Source organism: Periplaneta americana, chromosome 1, assembly GCF_040183065.1.
Source record: "Periplaneta americana isolate PAMFEO1 chromosome 1, P.americana_PAMFEO1_priV1, whole genome shotgun sequence".
Taxonomy (NCBI): domain Eukaryota; kingdom Metazoa; phylum Arthropoda; class Insecta; order Blattodea; family Blattidae; genus Periplaneta; species Periplaneta americana.
In genome coordinates this window covers 208,509,488-208,531,441 of record NC_091117.1, presented here as the reverse complement: position 1 = coordinate 208,531,441, position 21,954 = coordinate 208,509,488, and the positions used below count along the sequence as shown (strand labels likewise).

Sequence of the window (21,954 nt, the reverse complement as noted above, 5' to 3'; positions counted from 1 at the left end):
TTAATGCTTCCCCTTATATAAGATATGGTCAATGAAGAGGGAAGGTTTCTCTCGGGATAGCTGTGTGAAGAGGATGGAAAGATGGTTCGGAGGAGGAAGGAGGGAGGGAAGTCATGGAGGTATATGGTATTGATCCTTGTCGCTGTGCAATATGCAAGTGGGAATAACCGTAAAAATTCGCGTGCCTTCATTGATATGCCATCCCTGATAAAGATGTTAACATTTTATTTACTCTATTTGTTATATAGCCCTATTTTTATCTCACGCGTGTCAGTTTACAAACACAATTTTTGCCACTTTTCGTAAGATGAGAAAGGAAATGAAAATTTGAGTTAATGAGCTAATTTCAGGCCAACATTTCTTGACGAGGAGGAAGAAAGCATCAAAATAATAACAAATTTCATTATAACAATGTACGTTTTCTCTTTCTGATCTACGTTTTTATTTTGGTACAATGGATACTTCAAGCTCCTGTTCTGAATTAAGTTTGAAGACCATATTTGTAAACACGTATTACATTATATTTAATTAGATATTAAATTGGATTTTAAAGTGATAATTAATAATTACATTTTAATTATTATAACTCTTCTTCAGGTCCGCATTTTTATATTAGTACACTAAATTTTTTTTTATTATTTTCTTTACATTTCAATCCTAGTTAGTAATTCTCTATGAAGTTCATATTCGCAAATAAAAATTAGATTAGATTGGATTAGATATTGCATTGGTAATTATAATTAACCTGTTTACATAATAATAAAATTCTCCTTCATATCTCAGTTTTTACATCAATGCAGTGAATATTGTATTACCACAGTCTAGTATATACAGTCGCGAAGCTCAATACGTAGTAAATATGCAAACATTAGATAGTTGCTCACCACTAAGATCGCTAATATCGCCTCATTACAGGCAATGCAAAATAGTACCGTCACAGTCTATTGTTTATAGCATCCTCAAAACTCAAGCTTCGTGACTGTATATAGTAGACTGTTGGTATTACGTCCTTCACTCAGTTATCTATTTATTCATATTCAAAGTGATGAAACTATTGTAATCGAACAGAAATGGTCGTAACTAATGGTATTACCAAGCAGAAATAATACGAAATTAACAATTCAAATTAACAGTGTATTGGATTGTATTTTTGTCTAATATCAGTTAACAAATTATTATTATTATTATTATTATTATTATTATTAATGTTCATTATTATAAACAATTAAATTTGTTTTGAAATTTAAAAATAATCGTTTTGTGATCATAGTCGTGGGTGTAGACTTTTAAAGTGATCAGTGATTGCAATGTAACTTATTGATTATGGATAAATTCTTAATAAAGAAAACTGCTGAAAATAGAATGGCAATGAACGGAAACAGAATGATAAATTGGATCGTAGTAGTGGCAGTAAAACTAATTGCTGCCAGGATCAGCGAAGAGTGAGCAAAGCAATGATTGAAACAATTTCCATGGATGCTGTATGAAAAATCAGACGATATTATTTTCTGAAAAATGCGTAACGGTATTTTTGGGGAGCAGCAATTAAAGTTTTCTTAGACTTTTTTTAATTTGTTTATTTTACGATGCTTTATAAACTGCAATTGTTATTAATGAACTTGATTTTTCAAACAGATCTAAGTCAAGACGTAGGAGAGTCTGGAAAATAAACTTACACGTGTATATATGGGCTTTTAAAGGCTAAATTAAAACGTGAATAAAACAGTTTTAAAAATTTTGAGAAGGAGCAAATTTTATGTCCTGAATCATTCCTTTCACATTTCTACATAAATCATTGTTTCGTAACACTGAACTTGAGGGGGAGCAGATAGCTTCTTCCACTATTTTCCCTTGCCATAATGGCTCTCCCGACATTTAAATTTTGAAATAAATGCAGTGATCGAATCAGAGATGTGCACATCCATTGTAGTTTGCCTGCTACCCCCTCTTCTTTCTGATCTACTGTGACCTTGATTCATAAAATGCCTATTTGGCTTGGCTTTTGCTTGGGCTGGACCCAGGACGGTTCAATACACTTCAGCACTGTTTGACCCAATGTAGGCCTGTCTATGCGATGATTGTCCAAGTCCAACAGGTGATCGTGGTGGTATTCATGAATCCGATGCTGACAGGTGGGCCATTCTGCCTCAGCCCCAGATACGGCCAGGTTCTGTTTCACGTACGAATAGCTTAATAAGCCCCAGGGGCCCAGAACTTCAAGCCCTTCCTCATCAGCTGATGCTGACAGTGGGCCATCCTTCCTCAGTCCTTGATAGAGCCAGGTCCCGTCTGCATACGAGTAGCCAGATGAGTCCCAAGTCCTTCCTATATCAGCATCAGAAACCCGTACTACCCCCAAGACAACTGTGACATGTATTCCATTCTCATGCTATGTAACCCACTAAATACGGACACAAAACAAATAAAAGACAGAAAGAACGCCATTCTTTGTTGTTATGTAACCCTATAGGTTTAGTTTGGAATCCATCTTACTGGAGACCAACCATTCTGCCTCATTCGAACTCACTCACGTGCGCCCTTCCACGACCATTTTATTCCCAGCATTTTGTGCTCATCGTATAATGTCCCCCTTCCCCTTTGATTGTTCATACCCGAATTTTTTTTTAATACGCGATTAATTATGATAGTACTCATGCAGGTGTCTATTTTGATATTATTTTATTTGTTGTTCGTTATTAACACAATTACTGAATTTTTATTAACATTTGAATTGTTAGGCATATAAAATCGAAACAGTTTGGAATCCATCTTCCTGGAGACCAACCATTCCGCCCCGTTCGAACTCACTCACGTACAGATATTGCGCCCTTCCACGTCGACGAGGCATACCTGCACTAGCTTTCACGTTTCCACTTCGTTTGGAAGCTCTGCACTGACTGAGCAAGGCATAACAAACACTGACCTTGCTGATGACACAAGAGACGTCTCTGTTATGCCTATGTGTAAGGCATCTCTCTGGAAACGTAATCATTTATTATTCGTGGTACACTATTCTACACATCTCCCAAGTTTCGAGTCGTTTTTGGCCATTCTTTCTGAATGTTGCACTTCTCACAAACAGTAGTGTGTATAATAGAAATAGATATAGATGGAGACAAATCTGACTCAAGAATCAGATGAGTTACCCAAGTTATTTGTCCCTTTATTATTGTTCTTTTGTGATTTTAGCGATTATTTTATTGTATTTTTTTTTTACAGGATCTGTACTGTGTGCGGAGTGATTTGGGAAATCTTCTGAAAGCCCTAGGTCGACTTGATGAAGCGAAGGTAAGAATGAAGTCCTTTTCAGGTCTCCAAAATCCTTGGCCTCTCTATTTAGTTTAACAAGATCCATGTATAGGTTTATCAGAACTCTCGAAGTCCGATACTCTCCTTAATTATTTCATTTTCACCTTTCTCCCGTCTCTACTCTCCTTTCCACCTTCTGAAACTTCCAACCTCTTTTCTCTCTGCAATATTACACACTCCTGTGTTAAAAATACGAGGGAGATTCAAAATATTACTCAGTATGTGGTTAGTCGTTTTTTTTTTTCTTTTTTTTTTGTTCCTATGCTTTCTTTTGCCAGTTAATACTTTGTTCAGGAGTAATTAATTTCCTTCATTATCTACATTCTGCTATTTTTTTCTTTCAACTTCAACAACTTTACTTAACACCATGTCAGTTGAAAATTAGCAACATGAAGACGTCACGTAATTTATAATTTCTGTTACTATTTCTTAACCATCAGAATTAAACTGTATGTTTTGAATCTCCTCTTCGTTCAAGTAGGATGATGTTTTCGAAGGCTAAAGTTTATTATACGACAGAGTGCTGTCACATCAATGTAAGAGGATGGAGAACTTAATTGCTTTTAATATGAAATTTTAAATTGCTTCCAGTTCAGTAATTAATTTCGCTTCTTATAGAGCTTTTATTAAGATATGAAGTATTATATTTTTGCCTGAAGCATTTGCCCTCTCTTGGTAGAAACATAGTCCCTTCAAGTTCACAGTGGTGTCTATAAGCACCGAACACATCATGGCATTAATATAATACAGGAATGTGTACTTATTTTGTAAATTAATAATCGTGAAAACTTATAGTACTGTAGAATGTAAGAACTTGTAGGCACCATGGTAAAATTATCCATTCCAATTTGTTGGTCAAATACAATTACTTCATATATGCGATAAAAATTTTCCCATGCTTTTGACGGTTATAAAATTTAAATAGTTAAAGATTGTTGCATGAAAATGAAGTGATTGTGTGTGGCTGATTTTCCTTCCCCAATACCACTAACCCTGTGGTGGGGACAGCGCATTGCCCCCAACCCAGAAATTACAGTGGTGCTTTATGATAACATTCGAGAATTTTACGTGTTTTTATTGCATTTTATTATTTCACGACACATTATTTTTGTGTTTGTTTGGATAATATTATTGGAAACATTAAAAAACGTTAGAAAAATGTTTAAAACACTCAGGAATTTGTTATGTGTGGGGCACCACTGAAGTTCAGTATTGGTGGGAAAGAGGGGATTCTTTCTCCCAATGTTGAATGTGCGCTAGCGATGATGAAGTTTTCATGGAGTTTGGATAATCTTGTGGAACTGAATTACATTTATTGTGAAATACTTGTTCTATTTCTTGGTATCTCGTAGCAACTTTGAATAGCAACTCCCTGAAAACTAGCGCATGCCATATGAGCTGAATGCAGCCATTCCAAAACCTCAAATAAAAAAAAAAAGGGGACTGATAAAAAAATAGTCTGTTTAATTTCCACTAAATACAGTTTTTTATGTAACATGAAAATCTGAGCTGAAATGGCTGCATATTGCTCAGCCCTTGAAGCAACGCCATGAGTTATCGGTTAGTCATACTAATTTGATCCACTGTTTGAAAACTGAGTTATAGTTATCAATTTGAAATGCAAAATGTTATTGTACTGGTGGTGAAGCTTTTTAAGGGCAATACAGCTGCTGCGTTCCTTCCCATATCCTTTTCGTATCATTGGTGAGGCATATTTTCAGGCTCCATTTTAATATAAACACTTTTATTTTATATTCACTTTTTTATTTTGGCTAACCTTGGATTGCATTTTTCCTCAATCCTCTGGCATTCTGTAAGTTAATCGTTTAGTCTTTGAAAATTATCAGTTGAGACCCTGGATATTCGAATTTTGTTTTTTTTTTTTTATTAAGTGGAAATCATGAACATTTTTGGAAGTTCTGCATGTAGAATTCTATCTTATGCCAGAATGAAATCGGCACACAATGATTCGAATAAGCAGGGTTTTTCTAGCAGCGTTAGAAACCTGCTAAATGGAATTCGGAACAAGACTGGAGATGATTTTGTTTGAGAGCAGGTGTATTCTTCCCGTCAGTCAGCTGGTTTTGTTTCTCTATTATTAACAGTGGTTCTTGTTGTTCTCTCTCCCCCGACACTGGGATTGGCTCTGTTAGATGATGCAGCTGTTCATACGCCCAACTGCTGGGAGTGGAACGCCCTGGCGGCCGAGCAAGCGAGACCACCGACTCACTCACTTGGTCGTTTGGTGCAGTGAAGTGATGAGATTTATATAGGCCTAGTGAGTGGCTTGGTTCGGTTCCGCACCAGGTAAAGTACACGACCAGGCCAGTCTCCTACACATGTCACACATTGAGTCATGTCTCTGTTTTCTTGCATTGATCAACTTCAACAGCAGCAGAGTACAGTGATAGATGACAGGATAGATGTTTTCCCTCACTTTCCCATTTTACCTGGATGTCTTTTGGTTTTGTCAGCATTGCAGTACTATAATCCGTATTACATAATTTTGAAATGGGTTATTGTTTCTGTTAGTGGGAGTGCTGATTACTTAGGATGTTTGTTTGGAGCTGACTTGTTTTTGTGGAGAATATACAGAGAGAGGCAGCAAAAAGTTACCGCACTATGCAGGGGACGTCAGAGAACAGATTGCTCGCAATCCATTGCTCGACTCACAGGTAAGCTGTAGCAGTGAGAGCAGGCATTCACTTTCATTACGGTAGGTCTAAAATTTCCGAGTGGTGGCGATGGAGTGCTCGGACAGTGGGAAGCTTACGGAATGATTAGTTGACGAGTGAAGTGTTTGTTGAGTGCACATTATTACGTAGTGTTGCATTACTACACTTGTTACTGAACATTATTTGTGTTCGATATCAGTATGGTCACATATAGTAGAGGGTGGACCACTCGAATGTACCTAATTTCAATTGTATGTGACTGGTGAACGGTTGAAGATAAAACCTTACTGTATGTTTATATGAAAGGAAAACTCAACAAGTTTCTAATCCTGTCAGTAGATGGTGCGCAGACACGGTTTCTTTTCGTAGATTGTATTGATTGTCAAAATGGCGACACTGCGGATGAAATGGTAAACTGTGTTGTTGTGTGCAGAGTTTAAATCAATTATTAGAGTTCAAAGGAAGTATCGGCGAGTGTTTAAACCATAATGCTCCAACTAGTAAAAGCATTAAGAAGTGCCACGATACATTTTTAGCTACAGGATTGGTGTTGAAGAAGCATGGTGGTGGTCGTAGAACATCCGACGAAATGGTTGCAAATGTTCAAGCATTGTATGAGCAAAGCCCGCGGAAGCCATTAAGAAGAGCTTCGCAGGAAATTCAAGTACCAAAATCAACATTGCAACGGATTGTCCATAAATGTCTCAAACTGTATGCATACAGAGTGCAGTTAATGCAACATCTGGAGCCGGATGACAAACCCAAATGAGTGGAATTCGCAATACGATGCTAGACTGTCTTGGCGCTGATACTGATTTTATGTCCATTGGATTGGTAGGGGAGGATCAGTCGCTTGGCCCCGAGATATCTGGATTTAACACCACTCAATTTCATTCTCTGGGGCTACGTCAAAGATAAAATGTACGCCACCCCAGTCAGAGACCTTCGGGAGCGCATCATAGAGGCTATTGAGAGCATTCCAGAAGACATGCTCCAACATGCTTGGCAAGAAATCGTTCATCACCTCGATATCGTCACAGTGACAGCTGGAGCTCACATAGAGATATGGTGATGTGCATATCGAAACTTGTTGAGTTTTCCTTTCATATAAACGTTACTGTAAGTTTCTATCTTCAACCATTTACCAGTCACATACAATTGAAATTAGGTACATTCGAGCAGTCCACCCTTTATTGCACAACGGATATTTCTAGTTGAGACATTTCTCCTAAAGAAGAAATTGTATGACAGTACCGTTTGCAAGTTTTTACATCAGTTCTGTGATGCTGCAATGCCTTCAAGACAATACATAACCAAGTTATTCAGAAAATGGCGAGAAACAGGATACAGGAGAGAACCACAAAAGAGGATATTAACAGAGGAGAAGCTTGCAGATATTCAAGCAAGAATTGAAGCCAGCCCAAGGAAATCTTTACGCCAATTGGTGTAGGAGTGTGGTATTTCACAAAGATCGGCATTAAGATGGAGACTGAAAATGCTTCACTGTCATTCTTACAAAATGTCAGTGATTCATTAGTGAACACAACAGAATCCAGCTGCTCGCGTAAATTTGTCGGTGGATGCTGCAATCTGTCCATGATGGTATTGTCGATTCTTCTCTTTTAATAATTATGACAGACGAAGTTTATTTTCATTTAAGTGGGTATGTGAATTTTCAAAATTCAAGATATTGGTACACTGGCAATCCTCATGTAGTGCATGAAACTCCTCTTGACGATCAGAAAGTCGATGTTTTGTGTGGCATTACTGCACCCAAAATCATTGGCCCTATTTTATTTTATGATACAGTTGACTCGAAACAGTAGATGTAAAACATACTGCAGCCATTTTTTGAAATGTTGACTGAGAAAGAAAAACAATATGCCTACTTCCAAGAGGATAACACCACTGATCATACAGCTCAGAATTCAATGCATGCATTGGAACAGGTGTTTGATTAGCGAATAATTAGTCGTGGACTTTGGCCCCCTCGTTCCCCCGATTTAAGTGCTTGTGATTTTTATTTGTGGAGAACTTTAAAACATAAAGTGTACAAGAACAATCCACATACCAGTACTATTGAAGCCCTGGAGAATGAAATCAAACGAGTGATATCTGAAATTTCAGAAGCAGAGATACGAGTGTTTCGGAATTTTTTAACATGATCCAACGTTTGCATTGAGAACGCTGGACATCATTTTCAACAGCTGCTTTGATGAAAGGTAAAATCTACATCAGTTTCCGACTTCATTAATTCATTGCTTCATTAGGTAACTCTTAACTAATAATTTAGGCCTACCATAACGAAACTGAATGCCCACCCGTGCCGCTACAGCTTATGGTGAGTCAAGCAATGGATTGCAGGCAATCTGTTCCCCAACATCCCCTGCATAGTGCGGTAACTTTTTGCTGCCTCTTTCTGTATTTGAATATTCGACTGTGCATTAGAATTTTATTTCTTTGATGTTTGAAACTACTTACAGGTTCCAGCATCTGGATTGTATTGCTCCAAGTTTCTATAGTTCATTCCAAAAAAATTAGAGAAACACGAAATTTCAATACATGGTTGAAAAGTCGAACATTTTCACCATGCAATGTTCGCAACAATCTGAAATTTTAATATGGTGTCTTTGTTTATTTCTCTTTGTTACTATCATATATTTAAATGTCGACCTGGTTGGCGAGTTGGTATAGCACTGGCCTTCTATGCCCAAGGTTGCGGGTTCGATCCCGGGCCAGGTCGATGGCATTTAAGTGTGCTTAAAATGCGAAAGGCTCATGTCAGTAGATTTACTGGCATGTAAAAGAACTCCTGCGGAACAAAATTCTGGCACATCCGGCGACGCTGATATAACCTCTGCAGTTGCAAGCTTCGTTAAATAAACCATAACATCATATATTTAAATGCAGTAAGCTATACCTTTTGAAGAAGTTATATGTCAAACAAAACCAAACAAACATTTTAACTTCAGTGATATACACACAGAGACACGTATTAGTTTTCAGAACATTACACTTACGTTACATTGCAAGTAACTCCAACTTAACTGCAAATTACATAAGAAGAAAACATTCTTCTTTTTCCTGTACACTTTTCTTTGTTCTAGCGTGTTAATACACATTATGCATGCATTAGTTGCATATTTGAAAGTGGGTTGTGATTGAATAGTTAAATTTCTTTTGTTATAATTATTTTGTGATAAGAGGAATGAATATCTCCAGCTATACATATAATATAATATATTTATGCATTATTAAGTGTATTTCAATTGGGTTGTTCTGAAAAATTGTCATTTTCCCTTCTTTAGCTTATTTTTCTTGTTTTGTAATTCATTTAAAGCCCTAGTTACTCTGTAATATTTAGGAACTTCCATACAGTTTATTTCCATTGTTTTCTTTATAACAGATGAGACCGAAACAATTAGAGTATTAGTAATTTGAAAATAGAGTATTTAATTGGAAAGTAAATATTCACTACACTTGGGGTCAGCTCCGATGACGGGTTATTTGCTAGCACAGAGAGAGTGAGCGTTCTTATAATTATGCTATTGCCACGTATCCTTCAGATGTGCTCGGCTTGCTGGCTGACCTGACCTGACCCGACTGACTGACTGATGACTGAACATGGCTGTGGTCTTTTCCTGAGACGAGGCATCTCTCATCTTCTGCTTGACTTGACATCTGCTGGTGCACACTTAAATACACTTGTAAATATCATTTCCCTTACTTGTCTGTGCTAAATTTTTTGCTTTCCTCTTCCTGGATTCATGGCTACTTCCCACATGCTAAAATATTTTCGAAAATGCATAAAACTATATAAAAGCCTGTGTAGAAGAAAGAGAGGGGGAATGAAATAAACAAAGCAGAAGAAAGGGGGACAGACACCTGGATATGTTCAATAATGACGCCACCCCAAGGCCAAAGCAGAAGTGTGAGAATGCAGAAAAGTGGAGAAATCAGCAGTGTCTCAAATGGAAATAGCTGTGGAGACCTTGGAGTTGGAAGACAGAAGAATGTTGAATTAGTCAAAGAAGAGAGTGGGGAAAGAAGAAGGGGTGGTATAGAGAGTGTTAATCGAGTTAGTAGTGAAACGAGGTGGTAGTAGGAAAGAAAAAACAGTACATAACCTGAGAAAATGGTGTACAAGTGGGAGGGGGAGATAGCCGGGTAGTCATATAATAGAAAATGGAATTGAATGGATGCACTTTCTCAAGGTTATGCACTCTGTCTCATGGGTACATTTGGAACTTTTCCTGTTCATCAGAGTCATTTTAATTCTGACAATCCCCTATTTTCAGAGATGTTGGCAATGACTGAAGCCAGCTGTGGAATGCACTAGGAGTGGCATCGTGCGACATAATTTCAGTAGGTTACCTTTTTTTTTTTCACTTATTGCTAGTCATACGGAATAAGCCTTTTTATTCTTCGTGGGATATGGTGTGTGTGTGTGTGTCCCTTTCCAAATATGTTAAACTTTTTATATTCTCTTGATTTGTCGTATTTGTATCCAAGTTGTTTCAGGTTTTTGTTTCATTTTAAAATATTTGATTTTAAGCCAGTTAATTTTCTCTCGATTGGTATCAGTTAATTTATTTTTATATTTGTGGAGATTCTATGAGATTCGTTACTAATATTAACAGCATCAAAATGACAATAGAAGAAAAAGCACTGATTCAATATGAAAAACTTATCAGATTACCAGGAAACAATTGGCATTCATACAGTCCTCTCTGTAGATTGAGAAATCGCCCCTGATATACTATGATTCGGACTCGTTTATTTAGACCCACACCTAATCAGAGCTATTCACTTCCTGCACTGTTACAGACAACAACCTGTGGGTCATGTTGCAGATGACTTCTGTTTATGTGTTTTCTGCCGACTTGGGCTGTATGGCACAGTTCTGTCTCAAAATGTTTCAGTGCAATGTTCCTGCCATGTGGCTGTTGCGCGACAAGTGACGTTATGACAAAAGCATGTGAGACAGTTAAATAGTCCCAGGAAGAGGGGACTGATGATAATTAGAGGGAGAGTTAGTCTCGTTCCACCACCAATTCTGCCTACTTCAAGTATCAGCAAATGTATCTTCCTGGGTTTTGCTACTTAAAATACATTTATTCTGCTATAATATTTGGAGCCAGAACAAACCAATTGGTTTAACCCTTGTTAGATGATGATTTATTTATTTATTTTATTTCATTTATTTCTCTTTTTTGCTTATTGCATAAATTTAATGTTCTCTTCACATGAAATTTACTTTTCTTTAAATTTCCAATCAAGCATGCTGTACAGATTCTTAAACATATATACAAATAATATGTTCGTACATTTTAATTCTGCTTCTGTCTTCTTTTTCTGTCACCTTTCTGAGTGGTTCAGTTCTTCATTTCTTAAAATAAAAGCTATATTTATGTATTGTCTAGCCAGATTATTATGTTAGTTTCGTCTTTCTGTTGTCTTTTGTAAAATAGCAGTAATATTTTAGTTCACAATCATTGTCGTTCAGATGAGTTTTGTTGTTTTTCTCTCTCACACTGATAACTGTTGACCTATAAATTCCTCTTATGTTTAATATTCTTGTAGTTTTATCATCTCAAATTATTATTGAAATTCCATTTATGTAGTGTGTAAAACTTGTTACGTGTATTATTGCAGAGTATTATCTGAAATTATTATTGAAATTCCATTTATTGTAGTGTGTAAAACTTATTGCGAGACTTTTCTATCCTTAACTGGTACACATTCGTAAAGTTACAACTTCGTATTCCACATGGCATGCATGGAGCATGTAATGCCGAAGTATGTGGTTCTTAATTCTGCATGCTGAATACATAAACCAACAGACTACTCAGAAATGTTACATAGGAATAGAGTTTATCATATAATTCACGTGAGAGGTATTGAAAATAATCAGAAGAAAGTATTCCACAATCTTACAGTTCAATACAGCTTCGAATTTTGTCAGACGACCTTGGGAGGATAAAATTTCACACACAAATTTAGAAATTTTCTAAAGGAGACTGGCTTTTCTATATACAACCAACATAATAAATGCTGCTGCTGATTTTTTGTGTGTTTTAGGTTACGGAGCAAATAACAAAACACTTACTTGTGTTTGTGTTGTTGTTTATGGTGAGGCCCCGTAGACCTGCGCGCTTAGGCAAAGGTATTTCTAACTGCAACCTTGCGCGAGCTGCTCATCCTGCGCGACCACCCTACATAGTTGCCAACTACATGCAGTGTTGCCGTTCTTAGCATTTACTAGTAACTCTAATCCAGTTTAGAGCTCTTCATATATATTTTATCTCAATGCTACGGACATTGTATGACAGATGGCAACTGTGTTTCTTGCCTAAATTCTCCTAAGTGACTATACAGTTGGATTTGGTGGCCATATCTTTGCCTTCCCAAGATTTTCTTCTTGGTCATTGTGTCAGGATATGCGACATTTGTCCTACTGTAGGTCCACACGTATGACTGAGATTCTTTGACCTCGGATATTATTTACATTTAGTGTCTTATTTTAAATTTCGGCTGCTACAACAGTTCTGAATGTTACTAAATATGAACTATAAAGAAATTTACATTTTTAATGTCTTATTTTAAATTTCGGCTGCTACGGCAGTTCTGAATGTTACTAGATATGTACTGTAAAGAAGTTAAACTGCATATATTGTGTATTATGTTAATCTGGAGTCCATCTGTCTCAGTTGTACCAGAGATAGGGAGCGCTTTGCAAGACACTGTTGAGAAGTTCGTCTTTAGAATAAAAATTTCAGGTTTCTATAATATGTGGATTGTTCTGGATTTGTAGTATAATTTGGAGACCAGCTTCTTGACAAAATAGGCTTTTCCTTGGATATCTCGACTGTTCTCTCCTGCCCAGGTAGCAGAATTGTTTAGATATTAGATGATGACGATGCTACGTGATCGCTTTATGTGCTACCAGGCAGGCTGAGCTGTGAAGGAGAGATTCGGGGAGTGCGCACAGCGAAGGAACGGGGCCTGCGCTGTGCGTCAAGTTGTTGCTGCGCAGGATGTCTTCCGGTCTAACCGGTATACACTGTAATCTGACTCATTTTCCCCCCTTACCCTCACCCTTTCCGCCCCACAACCCTTTCTCTCCCTACAGGCATGCTACTTGAAAGCTATTGAAACCCGTCCTGACTTCGCGGTTGCATGGAGCAATCTAGGATGTGTCTTCAATGCCCAAGGAGAGATCTGGTTGGCGATACATCATTTTGAAAAGGCTGTTGCACTCGATCCGAATTTTCTGGATGCTTACATAAACCTTGGAAATGTACTGAAAGAAGCCCGGATATTCGACCGGTGAGTCTACTTTTATTTTCTCTTTGTCATAGTGTATGTGTATGTATCTTCATTTTCAGTGTGTTATATGGTGCCTGTCTGCACTGATCTCCGACTGTAGAATCTAGAAAAATGCTTAATGGAGTACATTTTACATATGTATTTCGAAAAAAAAAAAAAAACATGTACTTAATCGCAAGCAGTGTCAGACATTTATTTATTTATCTATTTATGTCCATAACACGGCAAAGCCCCAATTACAATAGACAGTACAGATAAAAAAAACATAGAATTGCATATAACACGAAAAAAGAGGTAAAACAGATACAAGTGTAATTACAAATTAAAAATGGAAAAGAGAAGAAAAAAAAACAAATAGATACCACCTAAATAAAAGACACAGATATAAATGAAAAACACCAAATAAAAACAAATCAAAAAGAGCCAAGTACAGACATCACAGCCAAAAATGCAAAATGTAGGCGTAGCTATAATTGGCAAATTGCAGAGCAAATACAACACCATGTTAATAAATTCAATATACAGCACTACACAGCAGGCCCAATAGGCTCAATTCATTTATTAAAAAAACTCACCAACACAGAACATGTGTTTCAAGTAATGCTTTACATAACTTTTTCTTGTACATATTGTACGATAACGAAAAATCTAAATCCTGTTTATTTGATAAATGATTGTAAGTTCGAAGCATTAATAAAAGTGGAGACATTTTATGAGATAGCGTTTTTGTTGTCTGTAAATAAAAGAGAGATCGCTTTCTCAAATTTGATTTACCAATATTGAAACTAATTAGCTGTAGAAGATCAAGGTTGTCTATTAAGCCATTTATGGTTTTGAACAAATACATTTGTTGTGTTCTTATCCTGCGACTGCTGAGAGATGGTACATTAAATTCAACCAGCATGGATTCATAAGATTGGAATATGTTGTAACATGAATGTTTTTTCACATATAGCAGTTTTAGGATTGACATATTGAAGTTATTAATATAGCCATTGCCAAAATATTTTGACATCAAGAGGCCTCCAATTCATTGTATACAAATGAGGAACTAGTGAGATTGTATGAAAATATTATTGCCAGTAGTGGCAAAAATTGGAACTACATCTTCATGTTACAATGTTACACAGTCCGATGGATGTGGCAGGTATTAGAGATGGGTAAAAAAAGCTGAAACAGTTTCACAATTGAAACGGTTTCGATACGAAACAGTTTCGTGATGTAACCTGTTCCAACTGTTCCAAAGAGTGTTACACTGCTCCAGTGATGACTTCAACTTTCCACAAGGTTCCAAGAGATAAGCAGTTCAATTTCAAAACAGTTTTCCTCTTCTTTGTTGTCTGCAAAGGCCACGTGTAGCTCTATCATTGACCTCCAATGGAAAGTAGATATAATATTATCCATGTCCCACACAATCTTCGTCCAACAGTAGCCTATGTAGGATAGCGCAATTTAATTGTACGAATCAAATTCCCTAATAAATCTGATGTTAATTATTAGCTGTCCATTGATGGAGAATATGTTCATGGTGCCCTAACATAGTGTTAATTATTAATATACAGGGACATCATTTTATTTTTACTAACATTTTTAATATTAACCTGTCTATACCTTTAGAGAACCGGAAACACCGCTTGCTCCCCCCTCCAAGACTGGAGTTCGATGATACTGGCGTAAAACACAAATCACTCTACTAGGTATAGGAAGGAAGAAAAGTAGTTCATCCATTTACGTAAACTAGGAAATATCGCGATTTTAAGTTTGATAATTTTCATTAGGTTTTTCTTTAATCAAAGTACAGTACTGTATTAAGAATAAGTGTTTTTACTCACGAAGTGAGTTATCCATGCGAATGTATTCATTATGCAGTGTATATTATACTGTCTACAGCACATTAACGTACAATATATAGAAAGAAGTTAAATTGAAAAATAATCATATGAATATTTAAACACAATTTTGAAAATGGTGGCAGTTCATTTCGATACAGGCTTCAGTTCTTTTGTGCATATTATCGCACTATAGACTATTGCATCTAATTCCAATTGCCAGTTTCTTCCTTTGTACTAGTAACTCATGTTGAAATAATTCTGTACTTACTCTACGTACTGTAAATTCAATCTTCACTTCTGCCCGACCCGAAAATATCAAATTACTCAGACATGCTATCTACTGTCCGTCCAAGTGGTTATGCCGCAGGATTGTAGAAAGGGAGGAAATCACGTGACAGTTAATTATTTAACGAGGCCCTTTTATTTAAGTTAAATTAAACAACTGTATAATATTACGTAAACTTCCAATTCCTAAGACAAATTAATGTTTTCAGAAAAGAGCTAAGACAGCTCAGCTATTACAGAGGGGCGAGCAGAAGTACGAGAGGACCAGATATTTAGAATAATTTTTTATTTATGATTATTATTAATTATTACTGTTTTGGCAGATAAGTGCAATGGATTTAGAATCTTTGAATATAGCTTTATTCTATAAATAGTATTTATGTTTAGGGAGATTTTTGGTTTATTTATTATTTTTATTTTGTTGGTTATTTTTGTTATTTATATTATAATAATTAATTTATATATAATACAGATTATCTATGAATATACAGCATTAGGTGGGGGAAATCGGGATGCGACGTAGGCAAACGGACAGTATCTGTGCGAAAATATGATTCAATATTGAAAGCTCTTTCGTCACTGGAAAACGCGAACATATTTCTGGAACGTACTATACTCAGTAACTCAGTACTGCTTACTATCTGCGGTCTTGGTTCTGTGTGGAGTTGGAACTTCTTTAGTAGAAGGGGTGGGAGTGAAGTACATTAAAAAACTCAGGTACAATAAAAATTGAAGTAAAAATAAAATGATGTCCCTGTACTATGAAAAATATCATCGGCTAATGTCATCGTTATTAAACTCTCCTAGGGCTATATGCGTTATTTTTACTAAAATAGATTCATTTTGAATTGTAGTTATTTACTGTCTCCTTAACATTAGCCTACGAAAAATGACTTTCGTCGTCATAATATACTGAACAGCTGATTTATAGACGATTTAAGGGCTTTGAAACATGTTCCCGAAGCAGATGAGAGGTTGAAACAGTTGGAACACTTGGCACTGATGTTGTAAACATATTCTTATGAAACTGTTTCTTTGAAACTGTTATTTTGGAACAGCTTCGTTCATGAAACAGTTACAGTCGAAACTGTTTCTAAAAAAGAACAGTTTATCCCATCTCTAGCAGGTATCCATTGTACCAGGGCTGCTCATTGCGCAAGCAATGCAAAGTCGTTTCCACTACTGTTCACTGCCACACCATCTCTGTCTCTCTCCATCGCTCTGTACTGCCTCTAGTGGGCATGCAATACTCACGGGATTGTAGGTGCATTTTGCGTATGGCACATTTTGGATAGCAACACTGTGCAATGTAGCATTTTCTTATTTATTACGTTTTTGTAGTCTTGAAATAATGTCAGTAATATCAGGGGCAATTGTTCAACTGAAGGAGAAATTTAAAATATATTTTAGTATTGCCAACTCGATTCTTGAAACCTACTCCAAGGCAGTGCGAAAGTCACTAAATTAATATATTATCATTGTAAAAATAAAGTAGTTTGTCGCTGTGAGGGTTAAAACACTCACTGAATCCCTGTATCAACAATATAAGTTTAATACATTTTACTTGCTAAACAAACACAGAACTTCACCGATCTAGCAGGAAAATAACTAAATTGGCAACACTGATTAGGTTCAAATGTAACAGGATCTCCAACATGTAATCACTTACCAGCTGATTAAATTGTCTAATGGCTACTTTGCCTCTGACTAAAATTCTAATATCTGTTTAAATTTATCAAATTGGCAGTACTTATTACCAGTTTATATACATATTTACATAGTTTCCATTGGAACACAGCTAGTGACACCAGCATTTATGTGTCAAACTCACTGTCTGCTTGAACACATCTGATATCCGATGGCTGCTTGTATTGCCTGCTCATAAGACCATTCTAACTATGCTTTCGCTGAATAATCAAGCTAGTGGTGAAATAGTTGTGTGCACCCTACTTCATAGCAACATACATTTTATGAAATTGAAAATCGTTTCTGTTCTCTGTAAAACTGCAATATGATGTTTGATATATAGTGTTATATGTTCTTTTGTGTATTTGACATGATTAATGTGGATTCCTGGTGTGGAGCCTGATTGGGATAAATCAGTCCAATTGGCTTAAAGCCTGTTCTGAGTAGAGCATAATAATTTTATATATTTCGTTCCTTACATAAAATGAAGAGAGAAATGAAATGAACAGTCCAGTATATCTGTAACTTAAGCGTGTTAGATCTATTCAAGTGTCGACCTGGTTGGCGAGTTGGTATAGCGCTGACCTTCTATGCCCAAGGTTGCGGGTTTGATCCTGGGCCAGATCGATGGCATTTAAGTGTGCTTAAATGCGACAGGCTCATGTCAGTAGATTTACTGGCATGTAAAAACTCCTGCGGGACAAAATTCCGGTGACACTGATATAACCTCTGCAGTTGCGAGCGTTGTTAAATAAAACATAACATTTAACATCTATTCAAGTCCTGAGGACTTTCCTTCTGAGTAAAATGCTTTTCTCTGCTATTTCGAAAATCTCTATTTGTTTTAAGGAAGGTCTTCAGTCACCATTACATCACGGTTAGATGGTCACTGAACATGTTATCTATTTCTTAAGCATTTTGGTAGGAATAGTAAGCCCTAACTGTAATTTTAGTTTGTATAATCTTTATATAAAATCTGATACTTGTGGCTTATAAATGCATTGTCTCAATCGTTACAGTTAAAAATACGAATTTTGAGAGCATATTGTCTTTTCTTTTCAACAGACATTTGATGCTCTCATATATTCCTCTGTATACTGTATTCATATCCAATCTGTTAACATGTTTTTCTGTCCTTAATGGATATTTTTCTGTGATAACTATTTCCGTTAGTTTTGTATCTGCACTTTTATATAAATACGTTATGACTCATATTATGGTCTCAGTGACAGTTGGAAGAAATTCCTTTCAATGAAAGTGTTATACATTGAGATATACAGAAATAGATTGGCACAAGCTGACATCTCTTAAATTTTATAACTTCGTTAGATCACACCACATCAAATAATTTTTGTTCTCTCTGCCAAAATTCAGTTCACTGTCACCATCTGAAACATTTTGCTGTTTTACCAGATGGCGATATTTGAAGTTTGGCCAAGATGCCTATCTTTGTTCATTTAAAGTAATGACAAATGTCAAAACTAAAAAATTAAATTCTTCTTAAGTCGTACTTCTTAATTTTACTTTGGCTGTAAGGAGCATTAGGTTGAATTTAGATTTCAGGTTTTCATTCTTCTGTGATTAAATTCCTCTTTGTCATTGGTTATGTTAGTTTATTATCTATGTAGTTACACTATAAATTAACGTGTCACTAGTTGTGTAACTAGTCACTGTACCTGACTGTGAACCTAATGGGTCCCGAGTTAAAATTCCAATTGGGACAAGACTTCACATGGTTTCTCCTTAACCCACTTCGGCCACAGTGGGTCGTCTTTGCAGACTCAACTCCAAACATAATTCAGAAGTCCATATTTGTTGAAGAGACAGTAAACTAAGAAATTGACTCTGTTTTTATTTTGCCAAATTGACTGAAAAAGAAAGTAAATTATAGTACAGATATTTGTCAGGTATAATGTACACTACATACATCGCCAGTTATTCATGACTCTAATTCTTTGGTGATTGAATTGTGAGTTACAGTTAATGGTCTTAGCTTTGTCTGATTTGAATTTGCGTGTGTTTTATCTGTGGGTGAAACTTCAAAGAGAATTCTGATTTTGTAGACCAACTTAAAATACTGTATAAGGGGATAAGTTATGATTTCAAGAACCTGCTGTAAGAAACAGATGCGTACACGTAATTTTCGAAAGTAAGCTACAACTTATTGGCGTAAAACGCATTACTGTTGCACAAAGTAGTCAGCAACCTGCATAGAAGAGATAACATTTGTTATTCGTTTAGTACAATTCATGACAAAGTATTGCAGAAGTATTACTCCGTATGTATGTTGCAAAAAGTCAATTTCAGATTTTCACACACATATCTTTCAGCACCTCTGATATCAAAATGTTTGTATTCTGTCTTTCTGTGATTCTATCTGCCTTTCCTTCTATTAGACGGATTTTGTTGGTGCTTTTGTTCAAGTCTTGCTGTTTGCATTAGTGTCCTGCAATATTCGAACATGAGAGAAGCAACCAAAACATTAAAAACTTCATCTTATTTTATATGAAAAGCTAATAGCAAGATCTGTGCTAAAATCCTTAAGCGGTTAAAGCATGAGTAGAGGACAGCGAATATTTTTATAACAAGGTGGAACAAACATGACAGGCCTCCTTCTGCAGAGCAAACATTGGCGAATATCGAACTTCGCCATACTCGACAAACTTGAACTGAACATAGCCCGTGTAATGCACAACTCTAGTTTGCACATGACTAATTTTTTAATAGAATTTTTTTTACTGTTTGAAAAAGCTATGGTAAAAATGCTTTACGTTCACATTCTTCTTGATTTTATATTTCAAAATTTGATATTCAATATTTTACATCTTGATTACACAACTTTTAACACTGTATCACTTCGGAATATGTATGGTAAGACTTTCCTGTGTTAAATTTCAACGTACCTCGTTTACATGTTTCGACCTATTTATGGGTCATCTTCAGAACTGGTCGTTGTTGGTCTTGGCGGCACTTGTTCTATTTCCTGTGAGGGTGTGTTCCTGTGGTATAGTGTAGAGAATTAATATTTTCAGTCCTAATTGAAATTACAGCACTAAGAAAGATTTGAAATCTAATGCAATTTATTTGGTAGATTACTTGCATTAGGGGAAATGACTTGAGTACAACAGTGTATAGATTGACAAATCAAACTGAAACCCTGACCGAGTTACTACGTGAGCGCTGGCTGTCTTGGGGAGGAGCAAGTGAGAAAGCACGGGGGGAGGGAGAGAACACTATGCACTATGTACCTGCAGGTCCACTCACAGTTTGTCAAACCTGCTAACAAAAGCATTAAAAGGTTGACTAGTTGCCTGCATAATGGAACCTTCCTAGCCAGCAGTCGAGGCAAAAATGAAGAATCCGTTATTGTGGTTCTTCTATTGGAGAGTGGTTCTTCTATTGTTCTCGATGCCCACACTCACCCTCTCAGATATTTACGTGGTGATTGGTGACTGAATGACGAGAAGCGAGGGAGAGAGAAGAAAGAAAAAGATAGATTCCAGAAGTTGGCGTGTTTTACGGGGTTTCACTTGAAGTTGTCAAACTATAGGTGAAATAATGAGTTTGATCTCCATGAGCAATGATTAAACCTCAGACATAATGTGATAGTGAATGGAAAATTCATAGTCTTCTGAAGATGTAACAGTTGTCGAGCATTGTTCCATCAGTGATCCATGGGTAAAAGATATGGTGAGCACGCAGATCAAGGAAGAACTGAGATTTCACTGGAAGTAAGAAACTGTTGCACTGTCCTTGTGATATGTGACTAGATGTTTGTAAGGTACTGCCTGAAGCCAAATACTTGACCCTCCAAAATTTCACTTCCTATATCATCAATATTCAGAGTTCCAGCAATGTGGATTAGCTGGAAGTATGAAGAGCATTGAAAGACACTCTTTCAAAAACTTACTGTTGCCCAAGAATCTGTCATGTTGCAGAATGTTGAAAACACGATGTCATGTCATCCCTTGGTCCAGTGCCTTTGAGCTCTTGACATCTTTGTAACTCAAGACGACGAAATTTCAGCACCGAGAATAGACTCGTGAAGGGCAGCAAGCTATAAATAAAATTCCGAGAAAAGACTTGCAGACAGGAGCTGGAAATGTTGCCAGGAATTGGGAATTTTTTTTTTTTTAAGGAATGTTGCATGTCTTAAAAATTTGCAGGACTTCTCAGGGGAAATGTTAAAAATGTAGAGCCTTTTTTAAATTTAATTTCGACATTTTTGTAACTTCATTGTTGAATCCACAATCATATAATGAGTCTCTAAGGTCACGCAGTGATTAACGAATGTACTGTTACTCAACTGAAGTGTTAAATTGGTCTCGTAACCACAGCAAGAAAAGAAACCGACTTATTTATTTATTTATTTATTTTATTTTATTTATTTATTTGTCTGTCTCTATCTATCTATCTATCTATCTATCTATCTATCTATCTATCTATCTATCTATCTATCTATCTATCTATCTATCTATCTATCTATCTATCTATCTATCTATCTATCTATCTATCTATCTATCTATCTATCTATCTATCTATCTATCTATCTATCTATCTATCTATCTATCTATCTATCTATCTATCTATCTATCTATCTATCTATCTATCTATCTATCTATCTATCTATCTATCTATCTATCTATCTATCTATCTATCTATCTATCTATCTATCTATCTATCTATCTATCTATCTATCTATCTATCTATCTATCTATCTATCTATCTATCTATCTATCTATCTATCTATCTATCTATCTATCTATCTATCTATCTATCTATCTATCTATCTATCTATCTATCTATCTATCTATCTATCTATCTATCTATCTATCTAT

At 36.1% G+C, this 21,954-nt stretch overlaps 1 protein-coding gene across 1 annotated transcript in view; it reads left to right on the top strand.

Annotated features, from left to right (window-relative positions):
* sxc (O-linked N-acetylglucosamine (GlcNAc) transferase sxc) overlaps positions 1 to 21,954 on the top strand; it is a 206,924-nt gene that overhangs the window by 29,034 nt on the left and 155,936 nt on the right. Inside the window, exons 4-5 of the mRNA XM_069836573.1 lie at positions 3,220 to 3,288; positions 13,117 to 13,313. Coding sequence (XP_069692674.1) covers positions 3,220 to 3,288; positions 13,117 to 13,313 — 266 coding nt within the window. The remainder of the gene's footprint in view (positions 1 to 3,219; positions 3,289 to 13,116; positions 13,314 to 21,954) is intronic.